This window comes from Lottia gigantea, assembly GCF_000327385.1.
Source record: "Lottia gigantea unplaced genomic scaffold LOTGIsca_14, whole genome shotgun sequence".
NCBI lineage: Eukaryota > Metazoa > Mollusca > Gastropoda > Lottiidae > Lottia > Lottia gigantea.
Genome location: NW_008707617.1, coordinates 4,064,214 through 4,088,010, shown reverse-complemented (window position 1 = coordinate 4,088,010; position 23,797 = coordinate 4,064,214). Strand labels below are relative to the sequence as shown.

Genomic DNA, 23,797 nt, shown 5'->3' with positions numbered 1-23,797 from the left:
TGTGGCATCATTGTTTTTATTTCTCACTTATACAGTGGAGGATTGTACATTTAACAGAAACAGTAAACTTGATATTTAATACTTATTCACTATTATGTAGATTGTAATTACAAATCATTTGGAATAACCAACTACTTCCCAGAACAAACACTGATAACAACAAAAAAATCATTACACAGAATACTTCTAAAATACTGATATTTATACATATAGAATTAATTATTCAACTCGCAGGCTCATTACAAAATGTAGATACAAAAGTTAAGGAAGTCAAAGTTGATCTGTTATTAAGGAAAGATTGTCTTTTGGTCAGCCAGTGTTTACTAAAAAAAGGTTGGTAAATGTTTTTTTAAGCTGCATTCATTTAAGTCTACTTCTTATGTGAATAAAAACCTTCTCCAGTTTTCATACCAAGTTTACCCTCTGATACTAATTTATTGACCATTGCTGATGGTTGGAACAGGGGATTATCAGGATATTTCTCACACCAACCTGTAAAAAATAAAATTATTCTGTGGCCTCTTAACCTTTAACAATGAGAAATCCAAATAACTAGCCTAGTCTCTTTTAGCCAGTCCTAAGAATTCTCTTGTGCAACATGTGATGCTTTCATAAATTGTTAAGCCACTCACAAAAATTAACCAAATATACATATTGATCTAGTTTGTCTTTTGTTTCATGCTATCAATAATCATTTAACCATCACATCAGAGAAGCTCAGCAGAAAATATCGTTACTTACCATCAATAATAAATTTGACAGTATCCAAACCAACATAATCAGCTAATTCAAATGGTCCCATTGGATAGCCTGCACCTAGCTTCATGGCTGTATCAATATCTCTTGGGCTGGCATCACCTAAATTACATATGAATCAATATGGCTGTCTGATGGGAGAGAAAGATATGACACCAACTTTGTTTCACTCTTACATATAATTGAGCTCAACAGAAACTTACGCCCACATTTGTAATGGCAGCTAATTTGTCCGGGAGGTTGACAAGAGTTATCAGTAAATGAATGTTTCTGAAATTTTCAAATTTCATGGGCTATGTATACAGCTTTTTTATTCAAGCAGGATTAATTTAACATGTCAAGTTTCATTTAATCCATATAGAATTGAATCTTTTGAGTGGTGTCAAATCTTTGCGGACAGACAGACAAATCTTGACAGACAGCTCTCTATCGTGTCCACAAACAATTCAAGAACAAGGGCAATAACTCATAGTAAATATTTTTCAATTCGTCTGATTTTCAATAGGGTTCATCCAAGTTTCGCCAAAATCCATCTCTCTATCGTGTCAACAAACAATTGCAGACAGGCAGATACGCCTACATTAGTGTGTGATCATATAAAAAGGTTTTCTAGCTTTTATGTGTATTGGGGATACCTGGATTTGCAGGAACCGCAGTCAAAAAGAAGTCCCTGATACACATAAAAATACTAGAAAACCTCTTTAGATCCCTTTTACTCAATAATACAATGTTCGAAGAGTTGCATAAAAATTCTCAATTGAGTGGTGAAGCCTTCAATGAATTTGATTGTCAATTTTGTGATAAAAATAACACTTTACCTCTTTCCACCAGTCTTACAGATTCCATCATATAAGGTACTAATAATCTATTTACAATAAAACCGGGAGTGTCCTGCAAATGAAGTATACATAATACACAGTTTAAGAGTCAGAATGTCCTAAAAAGGCTTGAAAATGACAAAGATTCATCTCTCTATGTGTACATATATTGTTGGCACCCCCTGTCCGTCCGTCTGTCCGTCAACATTTGCTTGTAAACGTTCTAAAAACTAGATTTTTTTGATGGAATCAAATGAAATTCGGTATGTGTTTACATATTGATAAAATGAAGATCAAATTTGAATTTGAGCTATTTTCGACCGTTAGAAGCAGAGTTATTGCCCTTGCCCAAAAATCTTGAATATTTACCATACGCATGCCGTGGTGGGAGTATATGGCTGTGGTCCACTGTCTTTGTGAAAGCAATAAAATTTTGCACTCTTTTCACTCTAAAAAATAAATAATATTCTTACCTTGCATTCCACTGTGACTTTACCGTTCGCTTTACCAAATTCTACCAAAGATTTAAAAGTATCATCACTTGTATCTGGAATTCTTATAACCTGCAACAACCATTTATTATTTAACAAAGAACTCATAAGAATGACTCATTTATGATTGTAGAATCTGTATGATAGTAAAAGAAAAAATAGCTTGCAGGATAAGCTTGCATATTACCACTACCAGCTGTCAGAAATAATATAGTCTTTAGTGACTTTATAATGAATCTTAAAAAAATAATAATCTCAAAAATATTCGAGACAAAACCTCAAAATCAGTTTCATCAAAATATTATCATAAACCATTTATCAATTTCTCCACATTTCCATGTGAGCGTATAAAAATATCTGTTAAATCAAAGGTCACTTGGAATGCAATTACTGCATTTTTTTTTTACAATTCCTACAACTTTCAGAGTTGTCTGCTATCTTCCAGATTATTGAAGACAAACTACCTTCATAATAAATTGAGTGCTGTTGAACCTACTGTTATTATTTACCTACTGCATGTCTAAGTGAATGTATTTGGAAATTTTCGATAGTGAAATTTTCATTGTGATAAATACTCTTTTAATATAATTACCTCAACCAATTTCATCATTGGCACAGGGTTAAAATAATGTAAACCACCAAATCTATCTAGTCGTTTAGTTGAAGTGGCTATATCACTGATTGGTAAGGATGATGTATTACTGGCAAATATTGTATGTCTGAAATCAACACATGAAATAAAACATTCATAACATTTTGACTTGAGACATCCAGACTTGACTCAATAATGTTTGCTAAAATGAGCTTTGTAATTAGTCTGTGTTTGATATGTGTGAATCAATTTATCGATACGACAAGCCATGACACTCATATTCTATCACTAGGTTGTGTATCAGTACTTAATAATACATCTCATTTCATAAATGATAGTTTGCCATGCAAGGTAGCATACGCCCACTGGCAGCTTTCAGAAATGAAGATACAGTCTTTAGTGACTTAAATACGTATTTTAACCATATATACTTTTGTAGTTTGAATTCATTGATATATATATATTAGTTTTTCCATAATATTTTTTAAAATCAATATTCCAAATACATAAAATTATTTAATCAAACTGCTCTAAACTAAAAGGTATATACAGTAACAATACATAGTTTTATGAAAATTGTTCAAGAGTGTTTACAGACTTGAATGCGTTTTTAAGAACAAGGGCAATAACTCATTCAAAATATTGTTCTATTTTTCTGATTTTTGATAGGGTTCATCCTTGGGTGATTACAAACAACCATACCAAGTTTCGTCAAAACCAGTCAAAAAATGTGCCTTGAAGAGTGTTTACGAGCAATTGTGCATGGACGGATGGGTATGGGTGACGGCAATATACGCTCCCCATTTCATGTTGTCGTATAAAAATTGGTAAGCGCAAATTTACCCAAATACTAACTTGACCAAGATCTCATCAATATAAATAGGACGTAAACTCCATTCATTTCATTTCATTTGAGCTCATGAACAAATTTTGAGACATTTTTCATAAATCAGGGACAATAACTCAATAACTGTTTATTAAAAAATATTCAAATTCGAACATGTCCAAGATCTCATCAATATAAATAACCACAACAATTTGTATTTAAATCGGATGAAAACTGTAGTTTCTATTGTGCTCACAAACAAATTTTGACACGTTTTGACAAGGGCAATAACTCAAAAACCGTTCATTGAAAAAACTTCAAATTCGAAATTAACCAAGATCTCATCAATATAAATGATCACACCAAGTTTCATTTTATATAAGATAATAATAATGTATCATCAGCTTATACAACACTTTTATTATTACTTCCAGTAATCTTCTATTTTGCTCAAACGATTTGATGTGATTTGACTAAGTCAAGGGCAATAACTTAAAAACTGACAATAGTCAAATTCAGGCTTGATCACAACAGCAATAGCTTAGCGAAAAATCGTCAAATTCAAATTGATTGGAGATCTTCTCAATCCCAATGTTCACATCAAGTTTCATCAAAATCCATTGAAAATTATAGCAAGGGCAATAACTCAAGATAGCCTGCCAGGCAAAGTAATATACACCCTCTACCAGATGTCAGAAATGATAGCAAAGTCTTTGGTGACATAATAATGAACTTTTAAAGATTGAAATAATCTTTAAATTATTTATAAGTCAAGGCAAACCTCAAAATCAGTTACATCAAATTATCATCGAAATTCAAACATGAACAAGGTATCATCGACGTACACACAAGGGCATTAACTCTGAAACCGTTCATCGGATTAATACCAATTTTGAACATCAATACATACATGCATACCAGGTTTCATTCAGATCGCTTAAAACCGTAAGCCTACAAGCCTATCGTGCCTACAAGCCAAATTTTTATATTAAGTCAAGGGCAATAACTCCAACACCAATCATCCAATTGATACAAATCTCTAACTTGACAGAGATCTCATCAATGCATACATGCATACTAAGTTTCATCAAGATCGGTTAAAAACTGTAGTCTCTATGTGTTTACAAGCCAAATTTAACGCAATAACTCTGAAACCGATCATTCGATTATTACCATTTTCCATTTTTTAATATATACATGCATACCAAGTTTCATCAAGATCAAATAAGATAGCTTGCGAGTAAAGGTATCATATGCCCACTGGCAGCTGTCATAAATGATAAAACAGTCTTTAGTGACTAAAGTATGAATTTTCTCATATTGAAGAAATTTTATTAGTTTGAATTCAATTATATATATATATATGCCAGTTATTAATGCTGAGTAATTCCACAATAACCCAAATACAACAAATAATTAAATCACACAGCTCTAATCAAGGGCAAAAAAAAACCATTTTGACACGCTTTCTAAGTCAACTCAAAAACAAGTTCAAACTTGTCCACAATCTCATCAATATAAATGATCACACCAAATTTCATTCAAATCAGTTCAAAATTGTAGTCTCTATTGTGTTCACAAACAAATTTTGACGCGTTTTTCCTAAGTCAAGGGCATTTAGTCAAAAACCGTTCATTGAAAAATCGTCACATTCGGACTTGACCAGGATCCCATCAATATAAATGACCACACCAAACTTCATTAAAATCAGTTGAAAACTGTAATTGCAGTGCGTTGTTTTGAAAATCACTATTTTTTTTTTTTTTTTTTGTCTATTTCTGGCCACGCTCCCCAGCCAAAACTGCACGTCACACATTGTCTGTCACTATTATTTCTTATACCTTGTGTGTCGCTACTGTTTAAATGTAAAATGACGCATTTTCTTTCGACAGGAGATGACGTATGACGTTAACCATTCATTGCGTATTTCAAATTAATGCTCTAATTCTGCATCTATTTTGACCGTAATTTTTGTTTTGTTCATTACTTTATATATCTCATGATCTAATGATTGTAAACACTTGAAATTTTGAACATTATTTAACAATGTACACCTCATCACAGACGACATAAAAATTTTGAAGTGAGCGTGGCACATCCGGTGTGCATTTACCTTTACCTGAAATATTTGCAATTGTCATAACTCGTAAAGTTTGCAATTGTCACCCTCTATATTTTGCATGAAAATTATTCACTACTTTACTTATTCTTTACTTTAAAAAAGGGAATATGTTTAACAATTTTAAAAATTTTCATTTTTGAACTTTAACATAAATGACCTTTACCTTTACATGCTCAAAGGTCATTGACTTAGGATGACCATTCTTACTTTGATCTTTGATGTCCGATATATACTTCCGGTTTTGCAGACGTCCGAAAACAGCAATTTTCGAAACTTCAAAGGCTCATATTACTTTTATTTGACCTTTTGATCTAAACAAAAGTTGTTGCCCATTACGAGATATATCTTCACTTTTGTTGTGCATCGTTAACTTCCGGTTCTACAGCCAATTGAAAATCTAGATTTTAACTTTAAAAAGATGTCAAGTGACCTAATTTACATATGTGAAAATTTCTCTTATGTCCTTATTACACACAATATATTTTTTCAAATGATATATAACACTTGGTATTTTGATTAAAATTGCGCTTTTTAGAATTTGAAAATTTTGTATTGACTTCTATAGTAACTGTGCGTAATTGTAACGGTTTCTATAATCCACCGACAGTCACTGTTGCCTTAAAAACTTTTAACTATGAATATCTCATGATCTAATAGTGGTAAACACTTGAAATTTTGATCATTATTTGACATTGTACACATTATTAGAGACAACACAAAATTTTTGCAGTGGGCATGGCAAATCCGGTTACTTTCACCTTTACCTTAAATAATTCAAATTGTTATAACTCGCAAAGTTTGTATTTGTCATCATCGAAATTTTACATAAAATTAAAGCACTATTTGGGACAATAATTGATAGAGTTACATTTTATTTGGGTCTCTTACTTTAAAAAGGGGAATAGGTTTTACAATTTATAAAATTTTAATATTTTGACCATTTACATGCATGACCTTGGTCTTTAGAAGGTCAAAGGTTATTGATCTACGATGTCCAATCATACTATTATCTTTGATGTCCGACATATATTTTCGCCTTTACAGAGTCCCAAAACAGGAATTTTCAACACTTTTAAGGCTTATATTTCTTTTATTTGACCTTTGTTGATCTCTCGACCATAACACAAGTTATAGTATCTGACAAAACCTTTCCAAAAATATTTTCATTTTTGTTGTGCAATTTGTTCTTTAAACTTTACAGCTATTTGAAAAATTGACTTTTTACTACCGAATGTTAACACCTTTTAGTACCGAATGGTATCAAATCCATGCGTCTTTTCACTACCAAACGTTTAACGGTTTAAACGATTTTTACTATTGAATGTTTACATGCTTTTCTTTCCGGTAAGAAATCCCATTTTGACTTTAAAATGCAACGTGTTATCGATGTATCAGGTCGGATGCGCACTGCTTCGATACCGTTCTAGTATCTTTTGTATTCACAAACAAATTTTGACGCGTTTTTCCTATGTCAAGGGCAATAACTCAAAAACCATTCATCAAAAATAAGTCAAGTTTAAACTTGTCCGAGATCTTATCAATCCCAATGATCACACCAAGCTTCATCCAAATCTGTTGAAGACTGTAGCTTCTATTGTGCTCACAAACAAATTTATAAGCGTTTTTACAAAGTCAAGGGCAATAACTCAAAAACTGTTCATCGAAAATGCGTCAAGGAAGAAATTGTCCGAGATCTTGTTAATGCCAATGATCACACCAAGTTTCATCAGAATCGGTTGAAAACTGTAGCTTCAATCTTGCTCACGAACTATTTTTAACAAACTTAACAGAGATCTTATCAATTTAAAGCATCCCACCAAGTTTTATCAAAATCAGATGAAAACTGTAGTCTCTATAGTGCTCACAAAAAATGTTGACCAACGGACAGGGGCGACGACTTTGAGAATTTCTTTGAGGACTTTGAGTTATATCGATGGTGAGTTACTTTTAGACCTATTTATACTAAAATTTAATGGTTTTTTTTAAGAAAATCACACAGACTAGTGTAGGCTACGCCTACCCTGAAGCTTGGTGCAATTGTGGCCAAATCAATTTGTCGAGTTCTATGCTGAGCCTATTTTTTTCTTTAGTATATCTTTATCTTGATAATAGCAGTGAGACTTTGAACAAAAATGTCAAACATTTTCCTGAAAATTGTACTCACGTTTCATGTAGCCTATGCGATATGATATGGTCATGTTTAGATTTTCTTCAACTCAAAGACATTTTAACACTAACAATAGCGACTAGGCCGACAGTAGATATATATTTTTAGGATGATATAAAGATAGCTTGCCAGGCAAGGTAACATACACCCACTACTAGCTGTCAGAAATGATAACAAAATCTATAGTGGCTTAATAATGAATTTTCAAATAATCTGAAAATCATCTATAAGTCAAGACAAAAACCTGAAACAGTTCATCAAGTTATTACCAAATTCAAACATGAACAATGTCTCATAGCTGTACACAAAAGGGCAATATATCAATACATACATGCAAACCAAGTTTCAAGAAGATCAGATAAAAACAGTAGACTCTAACGTGCATACAAGGCAAATTTGACGCGTTTTTACTAAATCAATGGCAATAACCATTCTTCCGATTATTACCGATTTTGAACTTGTCCAAGATCTCATCAATATATACATGCCTACCAAGATTCATCAAGATCAAATAAAAACTATAGTCAAGCAAAATTTAACGCGTTTTTATTAAGACAAGAGCAATAACTCTGCAACCATTCATCCGATTATTACTAATTTTGAACTTGACCAATATCTCATCAGTACATACATGCATACCAAGTTTAATCAAGATCAGATAAAAACTATATTCTCTATTGTGCCTACAAGCCAAGTTTGACGCTTTTTTACTAAGTCAGGGGCAATAACTCTAAAACCAGTCATCTAATTATCACTAATTTCGAACTTGACAGATATCTCATCATTATATACATGCATACCAAGTTTCATTAAGATTGGATAAAAACTGTAGCCTGTATCACGCCTACAAGAAATGTGGGCGGATAAAAACTGTAGTCTCTATCATGCATACAAGTTAACTTTGAATCAAGGGCAATAACTCTGAAACCATTCATACAATTATTACCATTTTCGAACTTGACCGAGATCAATATACATCAATATAAACATGTATACCAAGTTTCATCAAGATCAGATCAAAAATGTAGTCTTTATCATGCATGCAAGCCAAAATTTGACTCATTTTTACAAAGTCACGGGCAATAATTCAGACACCATTCATCCGATTATTGCCATTTTCGAACTTGACTGAAATTTCATCAATATATACATACACATCAAGTTTCATCAATAAAAACTGTAGCCTCTATCGAGCATACAAGAAATGTGGATGGACAGACAGGGGCTACAGCAATACGTCCACATTTCCATGTAAGCGTATAAAAAACTGTTAGTCAAAAAACTTGATTGCCATATCAATTCCAATGCTCACACCAAGTTTCATTCAAATCCATTGAGAATTTTAGATTCTTTTTTGCCCACAAAAAGATTTTGTCGCAAAGTCAAGGGCGATAACTCAAAAACAGTTCATCGAAAAATCAAATGAAAACTGTAGTCTCTATCATGCCCACAAGAAGTGTTGACAGACGGACAGGGGCGACAATATACGAACACGTATTCATGTGGGGGTATAAAAAGTGGAAAAAAAGTCAGTAAATGGATCAAAAAAATTTTTGTACGGACTGAAATTTTTGAAACTGTTTTTTTCTGCCAACTACATGTATATTACAAATATCACAATTATAAAGTGTGAACTTTTAACCCATTACCGCATATCTCGATAAATATTGTGACTCTTGTATCTCGATACATATCGTATAGAGTCATGATTGGTAATACCTAGCGCAGGTTGTAATACCTGTAAGACTTCACCAAAAACTAAAAATCTTCATGGCCTTCCAAATACATATATATAATCAAGATGCAACTATCTTATTAGTCAAAATGCTCACTGAACTGTCAATTCTTAAGGAAGGAAGTAAAATTGAAATTAGTGATGAAATTCCATTTAATGAATACCTACTGAGGAGCAGCTTGATCTAGTTGTTTAAATAACTTTCTTTTAACATCTAAATTTTCAACAATAGCTTCTATTACCAAATCTGCTTTTAACACTGATTTCGCTGAATCTGTTTCTGTTTGAATTTTCCCTAATACATCCTTAACAAAATTTTCTCCACCCTGAAAGAATTAATAAGCATGTGTTCTATAATACTTGGACTCAGTGCATAATGCTAGAAAAGCTAAAGATAGTGGACCACAGCCATATACGCCCTTCACGGCATGCGGATGGTAGAAACGAAACATCCATATAAAGTTTCATCAAAATCGGTTAAAACTAAGAGAGCAATAGCATATTCAAGATTTTGGGGCAAGGAAAATAGCTCTTTTTATGAATATCTATACACATACCGAATTTCATTTGATTCCATCACAAAATCTAGTTTTTAAAGCGTTTACAAGCAAATGTTGATGGATCGACGGATGGACAGAGTGTTTACGAGCAATTGATGTTGATAGAAGCACTTACTGTATAGAGGTTAAAGGGCGATAACTCCTCAAAACTGACTTAAGAAGCCTAAATCTTGAAAGATAGCTTGCCAAGGTAACATACGTCCACTACCAGCTGTCAGAAATGATAACACAGTCTGTAGTGGTTTAATATGTGAAACCAATCATCCGATTGTTACTAATTTCAAGCTTTACCCAGCCTCATACCAATATTCATAAAAAACGAACAAAAAAATGTAGTCTCTAACAGGCCCACAAGCCAAATTAGATGCACTGAATAAATTGAAGGGCCATTACTCCAAAACCATTCATCCAATTATTACCATTTTTGAACTTCAGATCTCATCAATTTATACATACATACCAAGTTTCCTTGAGATCAGATAAAAACTGCACCCTGTATCATGATTACAAGCAAAATTTGAAGCCAAGGGCAATAACTCTGAAACCAAGTCAAGGGCAATAACTCTGAAACCAATCATCCGATTATGACTAAATTCAAACTCGACTGAGATCTTATCAATATATACATGCATACTAAGTTTCACCAAGATCGGATAAAAATTGTCACAGCCTTTATCATGCATACAAGCAATTTAACGCGTTTTTACTTAGACAAGGGCAATAACTCTGCAACTGTTCATTCGATTATTACGAATTTCGAACTTGACTGAGATTTTATCAATATAGACATGCATACCAAGTTTCATGAAGATCAGATAAAAACTGTAGCCTCTATCGCGCCTACAAGAAATGTGAACGGACGGAAGGACCGACCGACAGACAGGGGCGACAGCAATATACGTCCACATTTCCATGTGGGCGTATAAAAAGCCTTAAATTTAATCAGAAGTAAACTAAACTTTCTCAAACCTTTCAATTTAGGTCCAATAACATCCATTTTAAGTTTTATAAAAATCAGTTGAAAACTAAGAGAGTAATAGCATATTCAAGATTTTTGGGCAAGGGCAATAACTCTGCTTCTAACTGTCGAAAATAGCTCAAATTCAAACTTGATCATCATTTTATGAATATGTATACACATACTGAATTTCATTTGATTCCATCAAAAAATCAAGCAAATGTTGACAGACCGACAGACGGACAGAGTGTTTACGAGCAATTGATGTTGATAGAAGCACATAGAGAGATGTGGGCATATAAAAATCATGATAAATTATTAGCACCAAAGATAATGAAGGGAATAATCAGTCCAGTGGTCAGGGTGGGGTCTGTTGGGCTGGGCTCCAGTAAGTGAGGATTAAGCCCCAGCAAAAACTTATTCAGTTCAGCAGAGATGGATTTATTTAAAGTGTCATTTTACGAAATCAAAAAGACATAGATTTTGATACGTTTTTGGCACTTCAAAATTGTCCCAGGGAGTCATGGTGGCTCCGTAAATTGGAAGCTTGCTTGCTAACCTGAAGGTCCAGGGTTCAATCATTGGTCAAGATGATACGTTCAGATTTTTAATCCCGTTTTCCCCTGTCTGTGATGCAGGTAAGAAGGGGTGACATGGAGAAAGCATCTAGTCGTTGGATGGGACAATAAACTGAGGCCCCTTGTGCTACAACCGAAAAAGTAGGACGTAAAAAAATTGTTAGAAATGAGTTCTCTGGGCCTTTAATTCTAAAATTTTCTGAGTACAAAATCTGAGCCCTAGCACCATTTCCTTCCTGTGGACGGGGCTGGGAATAATGCTGTCATAAAAATAAATAAGTTATATTAAGTAGTTTTAAAAATTATTATTGTTAATAAAGTGCAAGATATATATAAGTTTTTTCTTTATTGGAACCATTGGTTGTCCCAAAGGAATTTATATGCCCATATTTCTGATATTTGGCCTACTTACTGCTGCATCATCAGCATATTTCTTCTTGGCAACTCTTTGTAAACTTTTCCTGAGATTACCCATGGATTTATCTAATATGTCTTGGTTTTGATCAACTAATACAACATTATGTCCTGTTGAAGCAGCAACCTAATATGAAAAAGGAGATAAATTTTCAAAAAAATTCCTGAAAAAGGAGATAAATTTTCAAAAAAATTCCTGACTGTACAGTGGTGTAACATATTTTCGTGGATATATGGATTCAACACCAAATTTCGTCAAAGTTAAAAAAACGAAAACAAATTTTTATGTCTTAGATGTTTCCTCAGATATTCTACAAAATATTAGAAATTGGTTTATTTCGATTTTCTTAATGAATCCTTCACTTTGACCCATATTTCATGAGCAACCAACTCGGCAACGGCGGCAGAATGTGTCACCTATTTTCGTGTACAATGTTTGATCTATAAATAAGTCTAGAAAAACACATGGTATAATTAACTTCTCTTAGTATTTATCTTTAATATCAATTCATTATAACTGGTGACAATTCTTTCAAAGAACCACGATTTAAAAAAACAAATAGTGACTTACAAAATAAGATACGTAGTGTGATTTATTGCTAAAAGTCACTGAAACAACATAAGAATATGGTCCACTTTGTGTTCCATAGAAATTTTCTGCTGACACAGAATCAGCTAGTTGATCACGTGACTTCATTCGTTAGATTATATTCTAGCAAACGACGCTTGGAATTCCAATTACCGCACGGAATTATAATGAAATTCGGCCGATAAAAAATGGTGACGTTTGGTAATAAGTGAACTCCGCCATTTTGTATTTGTCAAAGTATACATTAATACATTTTACTTTGCTTGAAATTACTGGATTCACTCTACTAGCTGATATTGTACAGAAAACCCATGTTTATCAAAACAAACTAATGCGGAGGTCGCTCACGTAAATTATTAATCATTTCCGAAAATCCACGAATAATAGGTTTCCACGAAATAAGGTTACTTGACTGTACTAAAAGTTATGCTACTACTAGCACTAGGCCTAATGTATTTATTCAGTATTTTTACAATAGAAAAATCTGCAAAATAGTACCGATAGTCTTAGCTTGACTAATATTAGCTGACTTTGAAGAAGTTATATAACCATTTTACTGTGCGAAAATCAATCTAAAGGTCATTAGGATATGCATTTTTGTCTTAGTAGACTTTGATCTTCTTTTTTCCATTTTAAGTGGCCAATACAACATATTCAATGTGTCCCCCAAATTGACACTATAATAACCTGTGCAATTCCAGCGCCCATTAAACCACTACCAATAACTGTCACTTGCTTAATTTGTGCCATTGTAGAAGCACTCGAAGAAAAACTTCTATTGAAAACTTTGAAAACGCCGGCCATGATGTCTGCTCAAAGTTCACAAGACTAAAAACTTTATCTCCTTTGATAAAAGAGTTCAGTCCCTCAGTCTCAATTATCCAGTTGATAATTTAATTAAGCTTAAGCCTGGTCATTCGAAAAATACAGGTGAGTTATTTTCAGTCTTGCTCTTCAAGACGTTTGAAATATCTGTCTGACAAACGAGACTAACTTGAAAACAACAGGTAAACCTTTAATGCGCCTGCGTCGTGTACAGGTAGAAGAATTCAGTGAATCATGGGAAGGAAAAGCGACCATTTTACACCAAATGAAACCGTTAGGATAAAATAAAACTACAAAATGAAGGAGAAGACATTAGATAAGGATACCATTGTAGCCTATCACAGCTTCGTTCAACAGAGAATAAGGAGTGATTTAAATGGGTTGGGGATAGGACACGCGTGGCTTCCTTGTCGATTGGCAATTCTGTTTGCCATTTTATCAGCTGCCAGTTTGATCACAGGTAGACAGACTTTGACACAGAAAATATCTCTTTCATGAGTCATGATATATTTTTGATTTTAATTTATCTTAGGAGTAATTTAATAAACTGTCTGTATCTCATGAATTATAAAATTCTCCAAATTGTGACCTACAGAATAAAATGCCTATGCCTGACTTTCAAAGCTGACACTGATTTTAAATGGCCATTCATTTTTTGTTTACTAGCTGATATGGCACTAATCTGACTTGCCAAAACCCCAAGCCCAAAATTCTTATGAACCATTATTTCAACGAAAAGTGAATGTTAATGTGAAACACAAAATATAGTTAATAGTAACTGGTCTGTAAAATAGACTACTCTCTGACTACTATGAACTCTGAATTGAAATTTTTGTTATCTCATTTCATCAATTCAAATAAAAGTAAGGTAAGAGAATTATTAAAATGTTAAAAACTGGGGCCCGAGTCCCGAAAAAAGTAAGGGTAAGAGAATTCATGAAATGTTTAAAACTCGATCCGAGTCTGGAACAAAGTGGTCCTAGTTTGTTGTGAAAAACACTAGGACAGATTCTCTAAAAAAAATGGTCCAAGTGTGTGATGAAAAATGTTCTGAATGTGTTGTGAAAAGTGGTCAGATTTTGTTTTGGTCAGAGTTGTCCTGATTCCTTATTTTATATGTCTTCGTGTCCATGGAAATATAAGGTTCAGCAATTTTACATTTTGTAAGACTCTCAGTAGTATTTTATAGTTAATATTTCAATTCATTTGTAAATGATTGGCAAAATTAAATTCAGAAATCATTGTAGTCAGAGAGTACATATCAGTATTATCATATTTTGCTCTTTCTAGTGGCTTATGATGAACATCTGAAGTCATTTTTATACGCCCACATCCGTCCATCCGTCCATTCACATTTCTTGTAGGCGCGATAGAGGCTACAGTTTTTATCCGATCTTGATGAAACTTGGTATGCATGCATATATTGATGAGATCTCGGATAAATTCGAAATTGGTAATAATCAGATGAATTGTTTCAGAGTTATTGCCCTTGACTGTTCAGGTTTTTGCCTTGAGTTATTGATGATATTAAGATTATTTGAAAATTCATTATTAAGCCACTAAAGATTTTGTTATCATTTCTGATGGCTGGTAGTGGGTGTATGTTACCTTGTCTGGCAAGCTATCTTGATTATATAAGATTAAATGGTTTTGCCTTAAACTTGTATTACACTGTGTAGAAATATCACTTTATCTATTTTATTGATATTTTAGGTCTTTTAATCATCGTGTTAAGACATCGTCATGTTTACCTCATAGATTGGTGGGCACAATTTACTGGTCCTGCATTTATCATAGCATTCCTTATCCTGGCCTCCATTGCTACATACCTTTTGGTCATCGCTAAACGTAGATCCAACTTGTATCGTAGAGAATTATTTGTAAGTTCATTCTTTAGCCCCACAATCCTGCCTTAGATCTATGGCTACCCTTTGAGACAATATACAAATCTAGTTGAAGCTTTTTTTCCCAATTTTTAATGCTCAGTAGAGATTTATCAATAGAAACTATTTTTGTACAAAGACGCCTGCCATTGCATATTTAAGATAATCATGTTGATTGATATATAAACAAATATATTTAATCAATCAATTTAAATTTTAGAACCAAAGTCAAATAATCAACTTTCACATTAACTAAGTTTTAAAACTTAAATCTTATATAATTTGATATACCTAGACAGTTTTTTACCTGTTTATTTTAGTTCCGCCCAATTGGGGATTTTGGTGTAGCTGTGGTTCATAAGAGTAATCTACAATTTGAACAAGAGCAAAAGTAAGTGAAAGGCTGAGCCTTAAAAGGATTATAGAGAGGTTTTTTTTCAATTTTTAATTTGAATCTGGGACACTGAAATCACCAATTTGCACCATTCAAACACTTAGTTTTATTGGAATAGCAAAATCACTTGACCTTGACATCAAATTCTCACTGTGATCATTGTGGTTGAATATAAGTCAAAACTGGAACTGGAGTTGCAGCTTAACAGTCCAAAAATTTAGAGTCTGTATATAACAGTTGTGTCCTTTATTATGCCAGATTTTATACAAGAACTTGCAAAATTCCATGGCAGTTGCACATTGCAGCTTATCTTATTAGTAAGGTTAATGCATTAGTTCCACAATCAACATATCAATGTATTGTATGAGAATGTAAAATTGTAAAAGTGGTTCTGAATTGAACACCACCACCACAGTGGTTCATACAGGAAACTATTACTTGTATTTTCTATTTTCAGACCAGAATTAAAATCTGGAACTACCCCCCATCGTGGAGTTATGCCAAATTCGGCTGCGTATTCAGAAAGGGTATGTTGCACAAGCTATCTTTAACGTTTAATTCTAGTATTCTAACTGGTTCAGCTTTTAATCAGATCAATTCCAAGGATCAATTGTGTTGACATTCCCTTTACATTTCTGAAAGCTTATTTTTTTATAAGAAAAAATGTGGTTTGTGTACAGTTTGTTTGTGGAATAATGAAAAACAACTGAGGTGATGGGTTCATTTATTATCTTGTTAAGAGCTTTTCTAACAGGATATGATTCTTTTCATCTTTCAGAGGCAGCGTGAAGGTCATGAGAACAGAGCTTACAGGGAAGACAGAGATAGACGTAGAGATGATAGAGATAGGAGAGAAAGGCGTCCTGATGGTGAGCGAAGACACAGAGATGACCGTGAAAGAAGACCCGATGAAAGGGAAAGAAGACCAAGAGATGACCGTGATAGACGTCCTGATGACAGAGAAAGACGACCAAGAGATGATAGAGAAAGGAGGCCAAGAGATGGAAGACGTGAACGTGATCCAAAAGAAGAAGAACGGCGTAGAGATGCGAGAAAAGAGCTCGAGGCAATGGGTGAAATGGATCCGAGGGAGAGGGAGTATCGAGAAAGAAAAGATAGAGAAAAAAGGGAAAGGGAGCGTTCTGAAGGTAGACATTCAAAGCCTGAAGGTCCTCAAGGACAATCAAGTCCAAGAACTGATGCTCCAAGTCAAGAAGGACGCAGAGCAGGTAGAGGTGCTCCTAAATTACCAGCAGATGCCAGTGGATTTGTTCCTCCGTAAGTATTGATTTAATGAAATTCTAATTGTTTTTGAAGTAAATGACATTTAGAACTATTTAAGTCTCAATAAAATACTTCTGACCGTTGCTGATTCTTCACAAATGAAATTTTGTAACCAATCAAAGTTTTTCTTTTATATCAGTATTCATTTAAATTTTAGGGACAGAATTGTGTTAGATGCTGATTTTGGACAGTCTGCAGGATACATGGAAACATCCTCCCGTGCATCAGAATCTGATTTGTAATTATCTTGTGCCATTTTCATTGAACATTCTTTTATCATATTATCATGCTTAGCCACCCATCCTAAACCCAAGTGCAAATGTCAAGCTTTAGTTTTACCAATAGCAAGCTAATGGAACTTAGTGAAGAGATTATTTGAAATCATTTTCCAAATCTGTCATTCAAGATTCAGTTAATAGAAAATAGAGACAAGGGGATCACCATGGTTTGAAACTTTGTCCATCTTGTTTACAATCTGGTGATAACAGATAAAAATCAGCTTATTCTTCTTGCAAAACTTGTGCAATGTAATATTTCATAAATTACATATATTACATTCCATGGAAATAAGAAATTCCTGTGTAGTGTAAGAGGGATTGTAAAGATTTTCTAATTTTTGTGTGCTTCCAATTGCACCGTTCCAATATTCTGCTTGACTATGTGTGTTCTTTGATTTTAGCCAAAACTTGACTTCGCTATTGCAAAAACTCTATTATGCTTTCTATTAATTTTATGACAGTTCTTTGACTCTCGCCTATTTACAAATTTATTTATTGTCGGACAATTGATAGACAGGAATAGTGCCATTGGAAGCAAGAAGTGTATTGGATACACATACAACAAATCCTCCAAAAATCCCTTAAACTATAATTATTATTCCATTTTTATATGCCTTATACGCAATCCATTCTTTTTTATCAGTTATCTTGAAAAGTGTTTTGTACAGGTCAGTTTCACAATGAGTAGGTATGATCCTTTGTAATGGTATAAAATATATACACCAATGACCAAACCAAACAATATTTGGTAATTTTAGTAAAATCTGTAAATAAGCCTTCACATTTTTTTTTTATAATTTTACAATTCATATCTTTTATATTTTTACTAATTTTTAAATGTATATTTCCAATAATAAATTTTTATATACAATTCTTGATATTGAGGGTTTTACATGAATCCCTGCTCAGTCAACATGAGACAGACAAGCTGGAAAGATCATGGAGATTAGAAATGATTGAAGTAGTGAGTTATGAAAGAAAATATTTTAATGATTGAACTAGGATGGTACAAATACTCATCCCCTTTGCCAGGGTGGGGCCCATGGGGGCTGGGCTCCAGCAAGCGAGAATTGAGCCCCAATAATTGACCTATCACAAAACCTTATTCAGTTCAGCAATGCTTGATTATTTGTAGTGACTTCGTCAGGTTTTTGTTCTCTATCAATTGCGACTATTTATTTTTCCTCCCGTGAATTCCGACCCGAACTAAGTGCATCCCTGTAACGGCCAAATTAACTTTCGTATGTAATGTTTTGTTTCATTGTTTGGAGTTGTCTTTCTTGTTTGGAACGGGACTCTTAACCACTGATCTATATAATAACTCTTTAAAGATAGAGGAGGACTTGTGAAGCCTACCGAAAGTGTTACGGATGTGCTTTACTACAAAAGTTTTTCAAAGACTTCTAAAGATAGCTTGCCAGGCAAGGTAACATACGCCCACTACCAGTTGTCAGAAATGAAAACAAAGTCTGTATGTTTAATATATGTGAAACCCATCATCCGATTGTTACTATAATCTCATACGTAGTTTTATCAAAAAACGAATAATAAAATGTAGTCTCTATCAGGCCTTCAAGCCAAATTAGACGCACTGAATTAATTCAAGGGCCATAACTCCAAAACCATTCATCCAATTATTACCATTTTTGAACTTGAGATCTCATCAATATATGCATGCATACCAAGTTTCATTGAGATCAGATAAAAGCTGCAGCCTGTATCATGACTACAAGCAAAATTTGAAGCGGTGTACTAAGTCGAGGGCAATGACTCTGAAACCAATCAGCCGATTATGACCAAATTCAAACTTGACCGAGATCTTATCAATATATACATGCATACCAAGTTTCATCAAGATCGGATAAAAACTGTAGCCTCTATCGCGCCTACAAGAAATGTGAACGGACGGATGGACGGATGTGGGCGTATAAAAATGACTTCAGATGTTCATCATAAGCCACTAGAAAGAGCAAAATATGATAATGAAAATAAAAATCTTAGCCTTTATCACGCATACAAGGCAAATTTAACGCGTTTTTACTAAGTCAGGGGCAATAACCCTGAAACCGTTTATCCGATTATTACCAATTTTAAACTTGACTGAGACCTCATCAATATATACATACATACCAAGTTTCATCAAGATAGGATAAAAATTGCAGCCTTTATCGTGCATACTTGTAAGACAAATTTAACGCGCTGTTACTAAGACAAGGGCAATAACTCTGCACCCGTTCATCCGATTATTACTAATTTCGAAATTGACCGAGATCTCATCAATACATACACGCATACCAAGTTTCATGAAGATAGGATAAAAACTGTAGCCTCTATCGCGCCTACAAGGCAAATTTGACGGGTTTTTTTCTAAGTCAAGGGCAATAACTCAGAAACCATTCATCTGATAATTACGAATTTCGAACTTGACTGATATCTTATCAATATATACATGCATACCAATTTTCATTAAGATCAGATAAAAACTGTAGCCTCTATCGTGCCTATAAGCCAAATTTGACGCGTTTTTACTAAGCCAAGGGCAATAACTCTGAAACCGGTCATCCGATATTACCAATTTCGAACTTGACCGAGATCTCATCATTATATACAAGTTTCATTTAGATTGGATAAAAAACTAGCTGTAGCCTCTATCGCACCTACAAGAAATGTGAACGTACGGACCGACCGGACGGATAGGGGCGACGGCAATATACGTCCACAATTTCATGTGGGCGTATAAAAAAGGGATTTTGGCGCCCCTGACTTAACCTAAGTCTGAATTAAGTTCGAGTATATCATAGACCTTTAGGCCTAGAATCTTGGGGCCTGAGGGAAATATTATATTCAGTTGTGGTTTTTAACAAAACAAAATTAAATGGGAGTTATTGCCCTGTAATCACGTGTGCCGAGAAATCTTCATCACTTTCCATGTCGGTCGAGAGTTGCAGCATTCATCTCAATATAGAAACTTATATCCAGTAGTTCATGAACTGATTGTGTCGTGGTGGTTACACAGAAGATCTTTTGATCGTTATGAAAACAGTCAGTTAGTGTCTAAAGTGTGTTGACATGGCATGGTGAATTTATCGTTTTACACAATGTCAGGTGTTAAATTTGTAGATTTATGTTGTTGATGTTATTGATGACCAGCCACCAGATGTCAGCAGGTTGGATATCTTGTCGTGTGGCCAATCGCCTGCTTTCATGCAGACGATGGGCACCCTTTTTAATATCCGAAAAACAAGAGAAATATTGCGCGAAAGAAAAATTGCGTGGAAATAGTTTTCAAAGGTTGTTTCAAAGGAGAACGTATAGTAGAAGTCCAGAAGATATTATGGAAAATATGTTGGGGTCTTTAAATGTGAATAAGCTATTGGAGAAAGGTTAGGCTAGCAGTTTTGATAATCGTACTAATATTTAATAGGCCTACAATGGTGTAACCTATCTATTAAGGATTCAACACAAACAGAAACCTTTTTATTATATCTTAGATCTTCAGATATTCTATGAATTAATTAGAATTGGTTTGTTTTTTTAAGAATCCCTCACCTTGACCCATGAGTAACCGACTGGACAATGGCTGCAAAATGCTTCACCTATTTTCTTGTGTAGGCCTACTATGTTTGATCTATAAATGAGTAAAGAAAAACACATTGTATGGATACCCAGTGGAATAATTTATATCATTTCTAAGTACTGGTATCTATCTTTAATGTCAAGTCATTATAACTAATGACAATTCCTTCAAATAACAATGATATAAAAAAAAAAAAATAGGGAGTACTGGTAACAAGATAAGATGAATAATACGTAAGATTAGGCCTAATTTATTGCTAAAATTCATTGAAACAACATAAGTAGTCATAAGCATATGGCCTACAATGTGTCCCATAGAATTTTACTGCTGACATGGAATCTGCTAGTTGTTTGTCAGGTGACTTTGCTCACTGGAATATATTCTAGTAGAGAAAACTTGGAATTCCGATTTACAGGTTCGGGTTATAATGGAATTTGGCTGATAAAAAATTCTAACATTTGGTAATAACTAAAATCCGCCATTTTGTGTAATGTTAGAAATAGATAATACATTTGATTGAATAAAATTACTTTGAAACCATAGGAAAAATTTTTCAGGTGGACTTATTGAGATAACCCATGTTTATCAAAACATGCAAATGTCGCACATGAATTATTTATCATTTCCTGAGATGCACAAAATTAGGTTTGCACAAAATCAGGCTATTTTTTACTTTTGTACTTTTTATACGTCCCCTAGCATTGGGGGGGGTGTATATTGTCGTCACCCATGTCTGTCTGTCCACAATTGCTCGTAAATACTCTACAAGGCACAATTCTTCCCATTTTTAGACAAAACTTGGTATGATTGCTTGTAATCACCCAAGAATGGACCCTATTGAAAATCGGGTGAATCAAAAAATATTTTATAGGCTATGAGTTATTGCCCTTGTTTTTGAAAGACTCCTAATAAAAGGTGCAATTCTTGACCGATTTTGATGAAACTTGGTGTGAATGTTGGTGATGACCCAGGAATGAACCCTATTTAAAGAAAGATAAAAATATAATTAGTACCGGTATGAGTTATTTCCCCTGTTCTTGAAAACGTGTTTTTTTAATTAATACCCTTGACTTAGTAAAATTGCATCAAAATGTTTTGGTGACTACAGTATTAATCTCATTTTAATTAAATTATGTGTGATAGTCTATTACATTGAAATCTTTGTCAAGTTTGAAATTGATGATTTTTCAATGGACTGTTTTTAAGTTATTGGCCCAGTAAAAATGCATCAAAATTGTTTGTGAAAACAATAGAGACTACAGTTTTCATCTGATTTTAATGAAATTCGATGTTATTAATTATGATAATAATATCATGGTCAATTCGAATTCAATGATGTCCATTGATTTAGTATAAAAGCGTCAAAATGAATACTATTTCATCTGATTTTTATACGCCCACATGAAATGAGGGGCGTATATTGCGTCACCCATGCCGATTTTGACAAAACTTAGTGTGAGTGTTGAAATCACCAAAGGACTAACCCTATTGAAAATCAGAAGAATCGAAAAATATTTAGTATGAGTAATTGCTCTTGTTCTAGGAAACTCGTTCAATTTCTACCTTATAAACACTCTAGAAGGCACAATTCTTGACGAATTTTGAAGAACTTTCCATATTTAGACTTGAACATGAATTAGATCTACTATGATCTCTTGACCTCTCTTGGATTGGAGCTACCTCCAATGTGCAATATATAGATAACCAGATAATGTCAGATTTTTATTGGCCAATTTCCTTATCGATGTATATCACGATTATTGATTATATTTTTTAATCGATTTATATTTACAAACTATAGTGGTCAATTGAAAGAATGAAGTGAATACGTAGGCTAACTCTTACTTTATTAGACTCTTTACTTTATTTTAGAAGAATTTAATGATAGTGGTATTCACATTCAAGATAGTTTTAGTGAAGAATTGGACTTACAGTTGAATAGACAATTTACTGTGAGTGAAGGAATAGACTGGCTTCTATTTTTATACACCCACATGAAATGGTGGACGTATATTGCCATCACCCATGTCCGTCCGTCCACAATTGCTTGTAAACACTCTACAAGACACAATTCTTGACGGATTTTGACAAAACTTGGTTTGAGTGTTTGTAATCACCCAAGGATGAACCCTATTGAAAATCAGAAGAATGGAAAAATATTTAGTATAAGTTATTGCCCTTGTTCTTGAAAATGCATTCAATTCTAAACTCGTAAACACTCTAGAAGGGACAATTCTTGACGGAATTTAATGAAACTTGGCGTGAGTGTTCGTAATCACCCAAGGATGAACCCTATTGAAAATCAGAAAAACCGAAAAATATGTAGTATGAGTTATTGCCCTTGTTCTTGAAAACGTGTTCAATTTTTAGCTATTAAACACTAAAAGGCATGATTCTTGCTGGATTTTGACAAAACTTGGTTTTATTATTCAGTCCCGCGCTGAAGATTTAATATTTGCCTTCTTGAGTTTTCAGAAGCTAAAAGTTGAACATGTTTTCAAGAACAAGGGAAATAACTCATACTCAATATTATTCAGTATCACCCTAAAGAGTTCAACAGAAGTGTATGACTGAAGGTTGAAAATTTCATACTGGTGATTGTTACTGTACTTTAGTCAACATCTCAGCCATTTGGCTTGTGTGCCAATTGTCTCAGCCATATGGTTTCACTGCAGACGGTGCAACTTTGGCTCACTCAACTGAACATTTTTTACAACAGCTGTAAAATATCACATGACAGCTTAAGCACATTCTATTGGTCGTTGAGGAAATGATGAGCTATTGTCTCAAGTCAAGCGCACACGCTGGGTCAATCATCATTCGTGCAATAAGTAATCAAACAGGATGGATTTTTGACACACTGTGTCCCGAGGCGAACGAAGGAGCAAAAATTACCCGCACAAGGTGAGATTTCAGTTACTTGTGGTAAATGACTGAGCTATTGACTCAT

General features: G+C 33.8%; 2 protein-coding genes across 2 annotated transcripts; one reads left to right on the top strand and one right to left on the bottom strand.

Annotated features, from left to right (window-relative positions):
* On the bottom strand, positions 1-13,425 carry LOTGIDRAFT_203490 (hypothetical protein). The gene is made up of 8 exons (XM_009049853.1): positions 13,294-13,425; positions 12,016-12,144; positions 9,676-9,833; positions 2,658-2,784; positions 2,048-2,137; positions 1,575-1,647; positions 742-858; positions 1-492 (listed from the first exon to the last, which is right to left on the bottom strand). Exons 1-8 carry the CDS (start codon positions 13,408-13,410, stop codon positions 371-373), a joined length of 933 nt encoding a protein of 310 aa, XP_009048101.1. The 5' UTR covers positions 13,411-13,425; the 3' UTR covers positions 1-370.
* A 247-nt stretch (positions 13,426-13,672) lies between these two features.
* LOTGIDRAFT_230724 (hypothetical protein) lies at positions 13,673-18,149 on the top strand. The gene is made up of 6 exons (XM_009049852.1): positions 13,673-13,891; positions 15,145-15,311; positions 15,635-15,705; positions 16,166-16,235; positions 16,487-16,986; positions 17,150-18,149. Exons 1-6 carry the CDS (start codon positions 13,729-13,731, stop codon positions 17,232-17,234), a joined length of 1,056 nt encoding a protein of 351 aa, XP_009048100.1. The 5' UTR covers positions 13,673-13,728; the 3' UTR covers positions 17,235-18,149.
* Positions 18,150-23,797: the final 5,648 nt, after the last annotated feature.